This window comes from Pseudophryne corroboree, chromosome 4, assembly GCF_028390025.1.
Source record: "Pseudophryne corroboree isolate aPseCor3 chromosome 4, aPseCor3.hap2, whole genome shotgun sequence".
In the NCBI taxonomy this organism is placed as follows: Eukaryota; Metazoa; Chordata; class Amphibia; order Anura; family Myobatrachidae; genus Pseudophryne; species Pseudophryne corroboree.
The window spans coordinates 519,443,373-519,461,185 of NC_086447.1; the positions used below are offsets into that span (position 1 = coordinate 519,443,373).

Here is a 17,813-nt window from a genome sequence, read left to right on the forward strand (position 1 = left end):
ACACCAGTATGTGTGTATATACTTTTTAGGGTAGTTTCCAGCCTCCTATCAGCTGGATCCTTGAGGGCGGCCGTATCAGGAGACGGTAACGCCACTTGTTTTGATAAGCGTGTGAGCGCCTTATCCACCTTAGGGGGTGTTTCCCAGCGCGCCCTAACCTCTGGCGGGAAAGGGTATAATGCCAATAACTTTTTTTGAAATTAGCACTTTTCTATCTGGGTTAACCCACGCTTCATCACATACATCATTCAATTCCTCTGATTCAGGAAAAACTACAGGTAGTTTTTTCACCCCCCACATAATACCCCTTTTTGTGGTACTTGTAGTATCAGAGATATGCAAAGCCTCCTTCATTGCCGTGATCATATAACGTGTGGCCCTACTGGAAAATACGTTTGTTTCTTCACCGTCGACACTAGATTCAGTGTCCGTGTCTGAGTCTGTGTCGACCGACTGAGGTAAAGGGCGTTTTACAGCCCCTGACGGTGTCTGAGACGCCTGGGCAGGTACTAACTGGTTTTCCGGCCGTCTCATGTCGTCAACTGATTTTTGTAATGTGCTGACATTATCACGTAATTCCATAAACAAAGCCATCCATTCCGGTGTCGACTCCCTGGGGGGTGACATCACCATTACCGGCAATTGCTCTGCCTCCACACCAACATCGTCCTCATACATGTCGACACACACGTACCGACACACAGCAGACACACAGGGAATGCTCTATTGAAGACAGGACCCCACTAGCCCTTTGGGGAGACAGAGGGAGAGTTTGCCAGCACACACCCAAGCGCTATAATATATATGGGAACAACCCTATATAAGTGTTGTATCCTTATAGCAGCTTAAATATAGTAATATCGCCAAAAAAAGTGCCCCCCCTCTCTGTTTTACCCTGTTTCTGTAGTGCAGTGCAGGGGAGAGTCCTGGGAGCCTTCCTCACAGCGGAGCTGAGCAGGAAAATGGCGCTGTGTGCTGAGGAGAATAAGCCCCGCCCCCTATTTCGGCGGGCTCTTCTCCGGAGTTTGTGAGATCTGGCAGGGGTTAAATACATCCATATAGCCTCAAGGGCTATATGTGATGTATTTTTTAGCCATAAAAAGGTATTATACATTGCTGCCCAGGGCGCCCCCCCAGCGCCCTGCACCCTCCGTGACCGCTGTGTGAAGTGTGCTGACAACAATGGCGCACAGCTGCAGTGCTGTGCGCTACCTCAGGAAGACTGAAAAGTATTCTGCCGCCTGCTTCTGGACCTCTTCCATCTTCGGCATCTGCAAGGGGGGTCGGCGGCGCGGCTCCGGGACCGGACTCCATGGCTGGGCCTGTGTTCGATCCCTCTGGAGCTAATGGTGTCCAGTAGCCTAAGAAGCCAATCCATCCTGCACGCAGGTGAGTTGACTTCTCTCCCCTAAGTCCCTCGATGCAGTGAGCCTGTTGCCAGCAGGACTCACTGAAAATAAAAAACCTAAAAACTTTTTCTAAGCAGCTCTTTAGGAGAGCCACCTAGATTGCACCCTGCTCGGACGGGCACAAAAACCTAACTGGGGCTTGGAGGAGGGTCATAGGGGGAGGAGCCAGTGCACACCACCTGATCCTAAAGCTTTATTTTTGTGCCCCGTCTCCTGCGGAGCCGCTAATCCCCATGGTCCTGACGGAGTCCCCAGCATCCACTAGGACGTTAGAGAAACTGGGATTGTTTGTTGCCCTACTTGTTAATGGCCATCAGAGAAGTTCCTCAGTTCTCTACGGGGTTTTCTCCATTTGATTTGTTGTATGGTAGACACCCCAGAGGGCTATTGGACATTGCCAAAGAGACGTGGAAAGGACAGCCCACTCCTTATAGAAGCGTTATTGAACATGTAACACAAATGCAGGATAGGATTGCAGCCGTGGTACCTATTGTCAGAGAGCACATGGAACAGGCCCAAAGTGCTCAACAGAGGGTATATAACCGGAGTGCCAAGATACGGGAATTTGCTCCTGGAGATAGAGTTCTTGTGTTGGTACCCACTGTGGAAAGCAAGTTCCTAGCTAAATGGCAGGGTCCATTTGAGATTAGGGAAAAAGTGAATGAGGTTAATTACAAAGTATACCAAACCGGGAAAGAGAAAACCCGAACAAATCTACCATGTTAACTTAATCAAACCCTGGAAAGATAGGTTGTGTCTGTCAGCGGAGCCTTGCCCTTCGGTGTCTTTACCTCGGTTGCTTCCCGCAGTAAAGGTGTCAGAGACATTATCAGCTGATCAGAACAATCAAGTTAAAGAATTTCTCATCCAAAATAGGGAGATATTTTCAGAGCTGCCTGGCCGAACGACCATAATAAAACATGACATTGTCACAGAACCAGGGGTCAGGGTCCATTTAAAGCCATATAGGATTCCTGAAGCTCAGCGAGAAGCTGTTTCTAAAGAAGTTAAAACCATGTTAGAACTTGGAGTCAGAGGATTCTAACAGTGAGTGGTCCAGTCCCATAGTTCTCATCCCGAAGCCAGACGGTAGCATACGCTTCTGTAATGACTTTCGTAAGTTAAATGAGGTGTCCAAATTTGACGCATACCCCATGCCCCGTGTCGATGAGCTTATAGAAAGACTAGGAACAGCCAGGTTTCTCACCACGTTGGACCTGACCAAAGGGTACTGGCAAATACCTTTAACTGATGGCGCAAAAAAAAACATCCTTTTCGGTTCCGGAGGGGCTATACCAGTATAAGATGTTACCCTTTGGGTTGCATGGGGCTCCAGCAACCTTTCAACGGGCGATGGATAAAAGTTTGAGGCCCCATAGAAAATATGCAGCTGCCTATTTGCATGATGTGGTAATTCACAGTACAGACTGGGGGTCCCATTTGGTTAAAGTGCAAGCAGTACTGGACTCAGAGAGGTAGGGTTAACTGCTAACCCAAAGAAGTGCTGCCTCGCAATGGAGGAGGTCAAATACTTGGGCTTCACCATAGGCAGAGGTCGGATTAGGCCCCAATTGAATAAAATTGATGCTATTCAAAACTGGTCTCGTCCAGTGAATAAAAAACAGGTAAGGGCTTTTTTGGGAATAACTGGGTACTATAGACGGTTTATTCCCAATTTTGCGACCACAGCAGTGCCGTTGTCAGACCTTACCAAAGGGAAGCAGTCAAATGTGGTGAAATGTAACCCTGAAACAGAAAAAGCGTTCCAAACATTAAAAGTGGCTTTGTGTTCACAACCGGTATTGATAACACCAGATTTTTCGAAAGAATTTGTTGGACAGATGCCTCAGAGGTAGGGATAGGGGCTGTGTTGTCCCGAACCAGAGATGGGGACGAACACCCTATCATTTATTTGAGTAGGAAACTCAATGAGCATGAAAAAAGGTATGCCATTGTGGAAAAGGAGGCTTTGGCCATTAAGTGGGCACTAGATACCTTGAGATATTACCTCTTGAGTAGACAATTCAGACTAGTGACAGATCACGCCCCTTTAAAATGGATGTATATAAATAGAGGTCAGAATGCTCGGGTAACTAGATGGTTTCTAGCGTTGCAGGATTTTAGGTTTACTGTTCAACACAGACCGGGTACACAATTGGCCAACGCAGATGCATTGTCCCGCATCTTCTGTTTGGGGGCTACAAGTGTTCCGGCCCCTAGGTCGAAACAGGGGAGGGGAATATGTGACAAGAACAGTGGAATAGTGTTTGAGGGCAGGTATGTTTGTTCCAGGTTCTTGTCTTACCTGTATTAGAAAAATGAAAACTTCTAGGAAAATGTTTTGCTTTGTCAGAATCTTTTCAGTTTATTGGAAAAGCTGGATAAGGGCCCTGAAAGAAAGATAGGGCAAGTTCCAGATGTTGGGCCAAGTTCGGGTCTTTGGCCTCACAGAGGGCTAATCAGGGTTTCAGCTGTGTAAGTGGGTTATAGGGCTGCTAGCCTGATTAGTGTGTGCAGACTGCCTGGGAAGACTGCAGGATCTCTGTGAGAGAAATACGCTTCCTTATACAAGTGAGCCATACAGTGTTGACTGGAAAACTCTGTTTGTTTTGTTTAGAGACAGTTAGGAACGTCTTGTGTTTAGTTAGTGCCGGACAGGCAAGGTATTTTCTTTTGATGTTTGTTTTGTTTTCTGCTTAATAAAACTGGTCGTGGCTAGTTGCACCACACACTGGACTTGTGTGATTCCCCAGCTGCTGCTTGCTGCCATTTACCCCACGAAACCGCACCTTGTTCCCTTACAGTGTTACAATATATATATATATATATATATATATATATATCTATCTGCATTCAATTTATTTTTCATAAATTTTCACTTTATGATGGAGATCTTTACCACCATAGAGGTGTTCCTCTACTGTAGTTTCATCTTTTTTTTTTTTTTTTTTTAAATGTATATAGAAACACACTTTTTCACACCTGCAACTGGATGGTGCAGAACTGCCTCTAATATGCATTTTCCATACTCGCCCTCGTAGTCTGCAATGTCACGTGGATAGAGGGTACACAAAAGAGATAAAGGAGCTATGTATCAAGCCTCAGAGAGAGAGAGAGGGATAGAGAGATAAAATAGAGAGAAAAAGTTCCAGCCAATCAGTTCCTGTCAATTTTCAAACAGAGACGTTAACATGGCAGTTAGGAGCTGATTTGGTTGGTACTTTATCTCTTTCTGAGCTTTAATATATACAGTAGGTATGGGCTCTAAACTGCACACCTTAATGCAGAAAAAGACACTGATTTTTGGGTAAAGTTTTTGTAGTTACTTTCTCACAAGCTAGCATTTAAATATTGAGTGCTATTCTCATTAAAAATAAGGTCAACTTTATGGTTTGAGTGACTGAAAATACCATACCGATGCTACTATATAATTTTGTGCTTTGCTAGTCACATATATTTGTAGGGTAAAAGACACTCCATGCATAGTCATTAATCACAACTTCAAAGGACTCAAGCCTTCAATGTCAGCATGATACCTTGCTCTTCCCAAGCACTGTGGTGGATGTCAGCAGAAAAGCAGAGCACAGGTACATAAACCACTTCACAGTGGGGATCAGCTTTGCAAGTTAGATGTGCTATATAAAGGGATGTCAGTTCTGTCACAGTAAAACAAAATTCCCCTTCAACATCAAAGCACAGTTACAAGGGATTAGATAAGAATACATGCTACATGTTATATTAAACAATAGATGCTTGATGGCTACAATAATAAGGACTATTCTATAGATATTAAATAAAATAGTAAAATGGACATTCATATTGTATTCAATAAGTTTCATACACTTTAGAAAAAGAAATTACATAAAACATTTCCTTTTACTGACCTTCTTTCCTTTCAGCAATTTTTGTATTGGAGAAATTAGTGTCGCTATAATAGCTCCAGTGTACAAACATTCGCTGGCACATTCTTTGCGGTCACAAAGCATACGTAGGACCTCCATAGCCAAACTCGCTGGAGCAAGAGTGTCTACGAATAAAATATTGGGAAATTTATTTAATGAAACATTATAATAGAGAAATGTTTTACTGTATGATGTGTCAAGCGCAAATGTACGTAAATCATTATAGTTTCTCAACAGAGATTTGTTACCGCTCTTTGAGGTTTATAGGGTCCACAGGTAGACAATAGGGTGTAGGTGGTGATAAAGAGCCGGGCACCAAACAGTTCAGCTTTTAGGTATCCCAAGATGCTCCAGTCCTTCCCCCCTACATCCTATCTCCATCTCAGGCTCCTCAGTTTTGTCAAAAAGCCGAAGGCAGGAGCAGGATAGGAGAGATGAAAGATGTGGCACACACAAGAACATGCTCTCATGACAAAAGAAGGGAACCAGTGACCAAGGAAAGAGACCCATAGAAGCCAGGTGAGTCATGGTGGTGTGGACCATGTGGACCTCGAAGAAAGAGAGAGAATTAACAAAAGGTCAGTCTACCATAACTCTTTCTTTTCTTCTTCGGTTGCCATAAGCCTCCACAGGGAGACAACGGGGATGTCCCAAAGTTATTTAAGGGAGTTGATGCTCCTGAGCGGATAGGAGAATCTGGCGTCCAAATGAAGCATCCTGGGACGTGAATGTATCAAAGGCATAGAACCTGAGAGAGGTGTAGAAAGAAGACAAAGTGGTCACCTTGCACAATTGTTCGTGGGCAGCCCGCCATGGCGCGTATGCCGAAGGACCCACAGAGCGAGTAGACTGAGCAGAGTCTATAGCCAGCACAGGAAGGTCAGCATGCGTGTATGCCTGTGAGATAGTCATGCAAAGCCAGCTGGCATCTTATGGAATCCGTAGAGGACAAAGGGGGAATCCAATTTACGTAGGGAAATGGTAATTTCTACATAGATTCGGAGAGCATGGAACACATCCAGGGAGACCTCCCCTGCTGAGAGCTCCAGTGATAGGAAGGCGGGTACCACGATATCCACGTTAAAGGTGGAAACGGGACACTACCTTGGGAAGGTAATCAGGCCAAGCTCAAAGAACAGCCTTGTACTGATGAAAAATCAGAAAGGGAGAGCGACAGGAAAGCGCCCCTAAATCTGACACTCTTCAGGCAGATGCAATAGCCAGAAGGAAAAGAGTCTCCGCCGTTAGCCATTTGAGGTCCACTGATTCCAGGGGTTCAAACGGAGGCTCCTGAAGCACTTGGAGAAGCACTGGCAAATCCCACAGTGCCACTGGAGGGACAAAGGTAGGTTGAATATGGAGGACACCCTGAAGAAAGATGCGAACATCTGGAAGTGGAGCAATTCTGTTCTGAAACCATATTGAGAGAGAGTAGAGACGTGCACTTTCAGGGAGGCCAGGTGGAGTTTGAGATCCAGTCCAGCTTGAATAAAATTAAGGATCAGAGAAACTCTAAGAACCAGAGGGTCATAGCGTCTTGCAGCACACAACTGGAAGTATGTATTCCTCACATTGTAATAAAGAAGCATGGTCTGGAACACAGGGGGTAATTCCAAGTTGATCGCAGCAGGAATTTTGTTAGAAGTTGGGCAAAACCATGTGCACTGCAGGGGAGGCAGATTTAACATGTGCAGAGAGAGTTAGATTTGGGTGGGGTGTGTTCAATCTGCAATATAATTTGTAAAAATAAAGCAGCCAGTATTTACCATGCACAGAAATAAAATAACCCACCCAAATCTAACTCTTTCTGCACATGTTATATCTGCCTCCCCTGCAGTACACATGGTTTTGCCCAACTGCTAACAAAATTCCTGCTGCGATCAACTTGGAATTACCCCCACAGATCGAGAGAAACCTTTGGACCTCAGGAGGGACGACTCAAGAGCCATGCTGTCAAACACAGACGGGCTAGGTCTGGGTGTAGACAGGGACCCTGAGACAACAGGTCTGGTCGTAGCGGAAGAGGAAAGGGAGCGTCTATGGATAGTTTGTAGATCGGAGAACCAATTGCATCGGGGCCAGGCTGGAGCTACCAACAGGGCGATGCCTCCTTCCTGCTTGAATTTGCAAAGGACCTGAGAAAGGAGGGAGACTGGAGGGAAGAGGTACGCCAGATGGAAGGTCCACTTCACTGCAAGGGCGTCCACGAAGGCTGCTTTGGGATCTCCTGTTCTGGACTCATACATGGGAACCTTGTTCTATCTGGAGGCCGTAAGGTCCACGTCCAGCAGGCCCCACTTGTCCAAAAGCAGCTAAAAGCCCTCTGGGTGGTGAGCCTACTCAGCGGCGTGCATGTCGTGACAGCAGAGGAAGTCCCCTTCCCAGTTGAGGATCCAAGGGATGAACACTGCCGAGATGGTGTTCGGCCCATCTGAGAATGTGAGCCACTTCCTGCATTACCATCCGACTGAGAGTGCCTCCCTGATGGTTGAGGTAGGCCACCACAGTGGCGTTGTCGGACTGGATCTGGATCGGTCTATCCTGAAGCATTAGAGTGAGGGCTCTGTATAAAGCTCATAACTCCAAGATGTTAAATGGTAAGCAACTTTATATCAGAGTCCAATGGCCCTGAAAGGAGTGTTGTCCGGTCACTGCACCCCATTAGCGGATACTGGCATATGTGGAAAGAAGTACCCAATGAATGGTAGCCCCTTGTCCAAGTGTGTCGTCTGGAGCCACCAGGTAAGAGACAGTCGAACCTCCAGAGAGAGGACTATTGTCTGGGACCTGATCAGATGTTATAGTCCATCACCTGGACAGGATCAGGTGTTGCAGGGGGTCTGGAATAGAACTGGGCGTACTCCACCAAGTTAAAAGGTGGAGACCATGGATCCCAGGACTTGCACGGCGACTGTGCAGCGACTTGTGTACTCATTGTAGTGCTGAAATTATGTCTGCTGGCCTGAGAATCCAGGAGATCTCTCAGATGTAGCATCCTCTGCTAAGGCGTGAGGAATGATTTTTTCCATTTGATTAGCCAGCCGTATTGCTACAGGAAGGAAATAGTTAGATGAAGACGGTGGTGTAGGATTTCCGTAGAGTGGGCGAGGTTCAGCAGGTTGTCCAGGTATGGGAGTATTCTGCCCCCCTGACGATGCAACTGTGCCCTTACAGCCATAATTTTGCTGTAGAAAGACCAAAGGGCAGTGCCCAAAATTGGTAATGCTGTTCAAAGATAGAAAACCGCAGGAACAGCTGATGAAAGGGCGCTTCAGGGACATGCAGGTAAGCATCCTGAATGTCCAAAGACACCATAAAGTCCCCAGGCTCCATAGCTAGTACAATAGAGTGAAGGGTTTCCATATGAAACCTGTGTACCCTAACAAAGCTGTTGAGGCATTTGAGATTTAGGATAGATCGATGAGACCCATTGGGTTTCTGAACCAGGAACAAGGTAGAGTAGAAACCGGTCCCACGTTCTGACCATGGGACTGGTACTATTACCCGTGATTGCAGTAGGGATTGAATGACCTTCTGGAGGGCCAGAGCCTGGCTTGGTCCAGATGGTGGTCCTGTGAAAAAGAATTGTTGAGGGGGTCATCTCCGGAATGAGACAGGAGTACCCGTGAGAGACTGCTTCTTGCACCCAGGCGTCTTTGGTGGTCTGATGCCAGGAGTGTACAAACTGAAGAAGCCAGCCTCTCACCCTGGGATCACCCAGGAGGAGGCCCACCACGTCAGGCTGAGGACTTGTCATTAGTCTTGGGAGTTAAGACGTCTGGCAGCCCAGGCCTGCTTGGGTCTAGGTTTGGTAGTCTTTGTAAAAGTCAGCTGTCTGGGAAAGTACTGACCTTTAGCTCTGACTTGTGGATAAAAGGACCGAAAGACGGATGTCCGATACTGTGGAGTAGAGGCTGAGGGCAGGAAAGCAGTCTTGGAAGCCGCCAGTGTAGCAACGATTTTGTCTAACTTTACACTAAACAGGGCATCCCTAGTGTAAGGCAGCAACTCCAAGGCCTTCAAGGAATCTGTGTCCGCTTTCCACGAATGGAGGGCGCGGCGGTCGACCACCGAGGTAGCAGACCCCAGGAGACTAGCATCCAGAACCGTTTCCCCTAGGTAAGATGCAGCATCCCTGATATGAGTGACGTGAGATAAATGTTCCCAGGAAATGTCAGAGGGCTTCCTCCAGAGCTGCTGCCAAGCTCTCAATGGCCTTGGCCATCATGGCAGTGACCATGGCAGGTCTAGCAATAGCACCTGTTTGGGAATAGACAGATTTGAGATAGGCTTCAATCCTATCCGTGGTCTCCTTTGGGGAGAAAGCTGTAGGGATAAGTAAGGTAGAGGCTTTAACCAGACGGGCTGCATAAGAATGCATCACTGGGGAAACCTTTCAGTTAGTATATTCAGCTGCTGGAACAGGGTAGACTGAAGCTAGTCGCTTTGGCAGCTGAAACGTTTTACCAGGAGTATTCCAAGCTTCACGAATGAGCTACATAAGATGCTCAGAATGATGCTCCTCCTGATGGGGACTCAGTGAGAGAGATATCTGAAATCTCTGCCTCACCAGATGATGCCTCGGTATCTGAAAGCTGCATAGGCTGAGAGGAGGGCACAGCATGCTTAGTGGCTTTGGTGGGCAAGGGTCTATCACCTTGTAACATCTGTTGAAAAGCAGTAGAGATATTAGCCAGACTCCGTACTGAGGTAGATAGCACATCTACCCAGGAAGGGAGCATAGCTTGGACTGGTATAGCAGGATGTACTTGCTAAAGGAATCCTATAGGGAAAGTGACCACAGGAGTTGCAAGGTGGCCAGCTATCTGAACCAGTAACTGTGAAAAGGAAGCCCATGGGAGATCCTGCACAGGGGCTGGAGGAGCTGACTGGGCAGGCGGGATATAGCAAGATGCACATAAACCACCCTGTACAACGTCCTGAGGGGATAAACCCACTAAACAGGACCTGCATGAGACCAACAGGGGTGCAGCAGCCTCCTTGTGACCTTGCCTTTGCTAGACATGGCTACAAGAGTCAGATGAACACACAATATGGCACTAGGCAGTGTGCAACAATGGGAGTACTGTGGCAAATTTCAATCTCAAGTAACTGTGAATCATAAGAAACACCTAAACACCTCCTCACAGAATTGAAAGAAACAAAGGGAAAGGTATAAGCGGACAGTAGAAAGAAATTATGTATCAAAGAGGAGAAGTGGTCCATGCACAGGTTTGTCCACATTAGGTTCATGTGGAAGAGACTGTATAACCAGAAATTTTTTTAAAGAGGAAGAATTGTATTTGCCTGAATGATAATAATACCCCTTTCACACTGTACAGATAACCCGGTATCTACCCGGCATATTGCCGGATCCAAGCGGGACACTGTGTGGTGTGAAAGGGCCCATGGCGAATTCCTGGGTGGTCTGACCCAGTAATTCAACCTGGGAATAAAGCCGTGTTATTCCCGGGTTCAATACCAGGTCAGTGAGGGTGTGAACGGGTTGCCGGGTCGATACAACACGGGACCTGTTCACTACACAGGGAGAGGCAGCGCAGAGATGAGCTCATCTCCAGCGCCGCTTCCGCACTCGCCCCCAATGACTCGTCACTCCCCGCCCCTGTACAGCAACACGACTCGTATAAGGCAGCCTGTAGGGTCAAATTCCGGGGCCCACCCGGTAAGGACCCATTTTCAATTACTGGGTGGGACCCGGCATTTGCGTTGTGAAAGGGGTATTAGTCTTTAAAACGGACAATGCTATATTAGTATTGTGTCTGGTGGTGCTCCCTTAGAGTCATAGTGTATAATAAGTAAAGAAAAAGAAAACTCTTGTTTGGGGGCACTCTTGGATTTATCTAAAACTTAACCTTTATTGGTTCCTGTAATAAAAGAATGATATCCATACATAAAAAACAAGTATAAAATATGAAATATTGAATATGCGGATTAATTCCCAGTGACAACAAAGAATCCTAGTAGTACCACAGAGTATCCTATTTTAATCAGGTTTTAGAAAGGTTAAGTATGCAAACAGGAATGTAAATGTAAATAATGTGCAATGGTCTCTTCATACAATGCTTCCAAGGTGTATGGTTACTGATTTCAGAACATAGGCCCTCATTCCGAGTTGTTCGCTCGCTGCTAATTTTAGCAGAATTGCTAATAGGCTAAAATCCGGCAGTTCTGCGCATGCGTATGCACAGCAGGGCGCACGCGCTAAGCAAATTTACACAAAACTATGCTATTTTACTCACAGGCGAACAAAGCTTTTCAATCGCTCTGCTGATTGACAGGAAGTGGGTGTTTCTGGGCGGAAACTGGCCGTTTTCAGGGAGTGTGCTAAAAAAACGCAGGCGTGCCAGGTAAAAACGCAGGAGTGGCTGGAGAAACGGAGGAGTGGCTGGTTGGACGCTGGGCGTGTTTGTGACGTCAAACCAGGAACTAAACGGACTGAGGTGATCGCAATCTAGGAGTAGGTCTGGAGCTACTCAGAAACTGCAAGGAAATTGCTTTCGTTAGCAATTCTGCTAATATTAGCAGAATTGCTAATCTTTCATTAGCAATTCTGCTATGCTAAGATACACTCCCAGATGGCGGCGGCTTTGTGTTTGCATTTCTGCTAAAAGTAGCTAGCGAGCGAACAACTCGGAATGAGGGCCATAGCCAACTGTTGGCAGCCTAATTATAAATAACAAGGGTGGATGGAAAATCCACAATACTCCCGAGTACTCCACACCTCTTTGGTTATCAAATCAAGCAATGTTGTACCCCACTTTGCTTGTGTTTACTGCTATGGAGGATGATAAATTGAGAGGAGAGCAGGAACCATCTACTTGTGCTGCAGCTGCTGCCACCAGTCATGATGATGAAAGACTATCAACATCATCTACTAAGGCAAATAACCAAGGGCATAGAGGGCTTAAGTCAAGGCATGTAAAATCAAAGAAGCAATACAATCTTACAGTGGTATATAAAAAAAAAAAATCATCAAAAGGAAAGTCAGCTGCAGAGAAAATAGGATTTTAATTACCTACCGGTAAATACTTTTCTCGTAGTTCGTAGAGGATACTGGGGTCCACATTAGTACCATGGGGTATAGACAGGTCCACTATGAGCCATGGGCACTTTAAAAAATCAATAGTGTGCACTGGCTCCTCCCACTACACCCCTCCTACCAGACTCAGTCTAGAAACTGTGCCCGAGGAGATGGACATAGCCTGAGGAAGGATGTAACAGAACAGTGGTGAGATTGGAACCAGCACAAAACAAACAAGAGGAAAGCCATAATAACCAAACTTGAACAGGAACAGCAACAGCTGAATCAACATTACTTAAAGTAACAGTGCAGTAAAACAAAGCACTGGGCGGGCACACAGTATCCTCTACGAACTACGAGAAAAGGATTTACCGGTAGGTAATTAAAATCCTAATTTCTATTACGTCCTAGAGGATTCTGGGTCCACATTAGTACCATGGGGATGTACCAAAGCTCCCAAACCGGGTGGGAGAGTGCTGAGGTTCCTGCAGAACTGATTGACCAAACTGAAGGTTCTCAGAGGCCAAAGTATCGAACTTGTAGAACTTAGCAAACGTGTTCGACCCTGACCAAGTAGCTGCTCGGCAGAGCTGTAAAGCTGAGACACCCCGGGCAGCCACCCAGGAAGAACCCACCGACCTGTTAGAGTGGTCCTGTACTTTAGGAACCGGAAATCCTGCCAAGGAATAAGCATGCTGGATAGTAAACCTGATCCAGCGAGCAATAGACTGCTTTGAAGCAGGACACCCAATTTTCTTGGGATCATAGAGAACAAACAGCGAGTCAGATTTCCTGTGACGAGCTGCCCACTTCACATAGATCTTCAAAGCCCTCACAACATCCAAGGACTTTGAGGTTGCAGAGGTGTCAGTAAGCACCGGAACCACAATAGTATGGTTGATATGAAACACAGACACCACCTTAGGAAGAAATTGCTGACGAGTTCTGAGTTCAGCTCTATCTTCATGAAAAATCTAATAGTGTCTTTTGTGAGAAAACACCCCCAGTTCCGACACATGCCTTGCAGAAGCTAAGGCCAACAGTGTAACGGTCTTCCACGTAAGAAACTTTACGTCAACTTCCTGTAAAGGCTCAAACCATTCCGATTGTAGGAACTGCAACACCACGTTAAGATCCCAAGGTGCCGTGGGAGGCACAAAGGGCGGTTGGATGTGAAGAACCCCTTTCAAGAACGTCTGAACCTCAGGGAGGGAAGCCAATTGTTTCTGGAATTTTTTTTTGAAAAGGCCGAAATCTGGACCTTCAAGGAGCCCAAACGTAGGCCCACATCCACACCTGACTGTAGAGAAAGGAGAAAACATCCCAGCTGAAATTCCACTGCAGGAAATTTCCTGTTTTCACACCACGAGACATATTTTTTCCCAAATACGGTGGTAATGTTTAGACGTTACCCCTTTCCTGGCTTGGATCAGGGTTGGAATAACCTTGGCTCTCATTCCGAGCAGCTTTGCACACGCTAAGCCACCACCTACTGGGAGGGAATCTTAGCTTATCAAAATTGCGAACGAAAGATTAGCAGAATTGCGAATAGACACTTCTTAGCAGTTTCTGAGTAGCTCCACACTTACTCGGCATCTGCGATCAGTTCAGTCAGTTTCGTTCCTGGTTTGACGTCACAAACACACCCAGCGTTCGCCCAGACACTCCCCCGTTTCTTCAGACACTCCCGCGTTTTTCCCAGAAACGGTAGCGTTTTTTCACACACTCCCATAAAACGTCCAGTTTCCGCCCAGAAACCCCCACTTCCTGTCAATCACATTACGATCACCAGAACGAAGAAAAAACCTCGTAATGCCGTGAGTAAAATTCCTAACTACATAGCAAATTTACTTGGCGCAGTCGCACTGCGGACATTGCGCATGTATTAGCGACTAATCGCTCCGTTGCGGAAAAAAAATAACGAGCGATCAACTCGGAATGTCCACCCTTGTCCGGAATGCCTATCTGGGCTAAAATTTGACGCTCAACTTCCATGCCGTCAAACGTAGCCGTGTTAAGTCTTGATAGACGAATGGCTCCTGTTGCAGAAGATCCGCTCAAAGAGGTAGAGGCCACTGGTCCTTTAGGAGCATCTCCAGTAGATCCGCGTACCAGGCCCTTCTTGGCCAATCCGAAGCAATGAGAATTGCTCGAACCTTTTCCCTTTTTATTCTTTTGAGAATTCTTGGGATCAGTGGAAGAGGTGGAAACACGTAAACCATCTGATAGACCCATAGAGTCACCAGAGCGTTAACCGCCACTGCTTGCGGGTCCCTCGACCTGGAACAATACCGCTTTAGCTTCTTGTTGAGACGAGAGGCCATCATGTCTATTTGTGGAATTCCCCACCGACGTGTTAATGACTCGAACACCTGCGGGTGAAGGCCTCACTCTCCCGGGTGAAGGTAGTGTCTGCTGAGGAAGTCCGCTTCCCAGTTGTCTACTCCCGGAATGAAGATTGCCGACAGTGCCTTTCTGCCCAGAGGAGAATTCTTGTTACCTCTGACATTGCTGCTCTGCTCTTCGTTCCGCCCTGTCGGTTTATGTACGTTACTGCCGTCACATTGTCCGACTGAACCTGAATGGCTTGATCTTGAAGAAGATGCGATGCCTGTAGAAGACCGTTGTATATGGCCCTTCGTTCCAGAATGTTGATTGGAAGAATGGCTTCCTGACTTGACAATTTCATCAACCTCTGGGGCTTGCGTCTGTGGTTAGCAGAATACAATTTTGAATCCCAAACCTTCGACCCTCGGTCAGGTGAGAAGTCTGAAGCCACCACAGAAGAGAAATCCTGGCTTTTGGCGATAGACGTATCCACTGGTGCATGTAAAGATGCGATCCGGACCATTTGTCCAGCAGATCTAGCTGGAAGGGCTTCGCCTGAAACCTTCCATACTGCAGCGCCTCGTAAGAGGCGACCATCTTCCCCAGAAGGCAAATGCATAAATGCACAATATCCAGGCTGGTTTTAGAACATCCCGCACCATCGACTGGATTACCAATGCCTTTGCCAATGGAAGGAAAACCTTCTGTTCCTCCGTATCCAGTATCATCCCTGGGAACAGAAGCCTCCGTATTGGTTCCAGGTGGCATTTTGGTAGGTTCAGAATCCCTCTGTGATCCTGAAGTAGTCGGTTTAAGAGGGTAATGCTGTCCAACAACCTCTCCCTGGAAGGCGCTTTTATCAGCAGGTCGTCCAGGTATGGTATGTTCACTCCCTGCTTGTGTCATGGAGAGGCCAAATGGCAGGGCCTGAAACTGGTAGTGACTGTCCTGTGGTGCAAACCACAGATAAGCCTGATGAGGTGGCCAAATTGGAATAAGAAGTTAAGCATCCTTGATGTCCTGCATGAGCTGGGCCAGAATTTGAGACACTGGTATGGGAACTGAATCTCTATACATCAGCTCATCCATAGACTGTCTTAAAATCTGCATCTCTTTCTCATTATGGGATAATTTAGTAGAAATATTAGATATAATCCCTTTAATGGAAGCTAACCATGGGGTTAGCCCCACTAGCTTGATAATGTGCACTATCCTGAGTACAGGGTAGTGAGTCTCCGGGGGAGGAAAGACATTCAGCTGTGCAGGAAACACAGTCCCTGAAGGGACACACACACACACACACACACACACACACACACCCACCCACCCACAGACAGAAGGTGAAAACACAGTTTAACCCATACAGAGCCCTCATGGAGACACAGAAATTGGAGCCAGCCACACAGCACCCCTGTAACCAAGTAAAACTTAGCTGGGTCGCCACACTAAGTCCTTTAATAGGGCTTAGTATACTACAACACTCCCCCGTTCTAAGACCCCCTGGTACCGCTGAGGAGACGTGGAGTCTTTGTGAAGGAGCTGAGCTTCCCTGTGATTCCTGTCAGCGTAAGCTGCAGAGGGAAAATGGAGTTGGCGAACTGCTGGACCCGCTCATAGTGAAGCCCCGTCCCCTTAATGGCGCTCCACTTCCCGATTTTTATACTGGCCTGAGGTAATTTTTATGCCTAACAGAGGGATAAAACCCTTGTTAGTGCTGTAGTGTAGTATGCTGGCTGTCGGGGTCCCGACCGCCGGCATACCGACAGCTGGGCGAGCACAAATGAGCCCCTTGCGGGCTCACTGCGCTCACCACGCTGAGGGCACGGTGGCACACTACACGCGCCACGCTATCTATTCTCCTTCCAGGGTCGTCGTGGACCCCCAAGAGGAAGAAAAAGTGTTGGGACCCCGACAGCCGGCAAACTGAAAATCACCCCTTGTTAGGTATGTTAGCCAGTGTGGGTAATCAGTGGTGGCTCAGCGCACCCCTCACAGTGGGACACACTACACTGTATATCCTCCTGAGCCCCCCCTGGAGTGCAGCCTACACTCAGAGCTGCGCTCCTACCCTTGTGCCGCCATTCCCGCCGGTGACCCGCTAACCGGAATGCCGGCGCTGTACTCACCACTCTTCTATCTTCCTGCTCTGTTAGGGGTGACTGCGTGCTGCGGAAATGTACGCTCGCCGTGGAGGGGCTTGCGAATGACTCCGTCAGGAGCTCAGTGTCCTGTCAGTGGAGAAACGGGACCATTAACTATTTAGGAAGTTGGGTCGTTCTCCCCCCTAAGTCCCACGAAGCAGGCAGTCTAGTGCCAACCAGACCTGCCTGAAAATAAAACAGAAAATAAATGCAGAAAACTCTTCAGGAGCTTCCCTAAGCGTGACCGGCTCCTCCGGGCACATTTTCTAAACGGAGTCTGGTAGCAGGGGCATAGAGGGAGGAGCCAGTGCACACTGATGATTTCTTAAAGTGCCCAAGGCTCCTTGTGGACCTGTCTATACCCCATGGTACTAAGTATCCTCTAGGACGTAAGAGAAACATAAAATTGTCAATATGTCATCACCACACAAAGTTGCAAGGAGACTTTAAGTTATTGGCCTTTATTTATAAGTGGTGGGTCTGCAACTGTCAGTGAGGCATCTTCTTCTGCCTCTCATGACGATGCAAGAACTTTTCACTCAGAGTCTAAAAGAGGTGTCCAAAAAATGAAAACCACTAAGGCAGTAGAAAAACTGTGCATTCAGAGCCATTACACATGCCTGAGCTACGTGCAAGTCTGACATTTGTCTCACTGTCCTCATAGAGAAGCCTTTTTCACCCCCTTCCCTCATTTCTGCACTATCTGAACATGTGGAGTGCAGTACAAGTAAAGATGGTGACAAGGGCACAATAGATAATGAGGATTCATGTGTGGAAGTGGAACAGGGGCCCTCATTCCGAGTTGTTCGCTCGCTAGCTGCTTTTAGCAGCATTGCACACGCTAAGCCGCCGCCTACTGGGAGTGAATCTTAGCTTTGCAGAATTGCGAACGAAAGATTTGCATAATTGCGAATAGAAATTTCTTTGCAGTTTCTGAGTAGCTCGGGACTTACTCTGCCACTGCGATCAGTTCAGTCAGTTTCGTTCCTGG

At 47.1% G+C, this 17,813-nt stretch overlaps 1 protein-coding gene across 7 annotated transcripts in view; it reads right to left on the reverse strand.

Moving 5' to 3' along the window:
- TBC1D32 (TBC1 domain family member 32) overlaps positions 1-17,813 on the reverse strand; it is an 851,129-nt gene that overhangs the window by 637,569 nt on the left and 195,747 nt on the right. For all 7 annotated transcript variants that reach the window (XR_010176059.1, XM_063917235.1, XM_063917238.1 and 4 more), the window contains one exon: positions 5,294-5,436. Coding sequence is in view for 6 of the 7 variants with exons in the window: in XM_063917235.1 (XP_063773305.1) it covers positions 5,294-5,436 (143 nt within the window). In the remaining variant the exon portion in view is untranslated. The remainder of the gene's footprint in view (positions 1-5,293; positions 5,437-17,813) is intronic.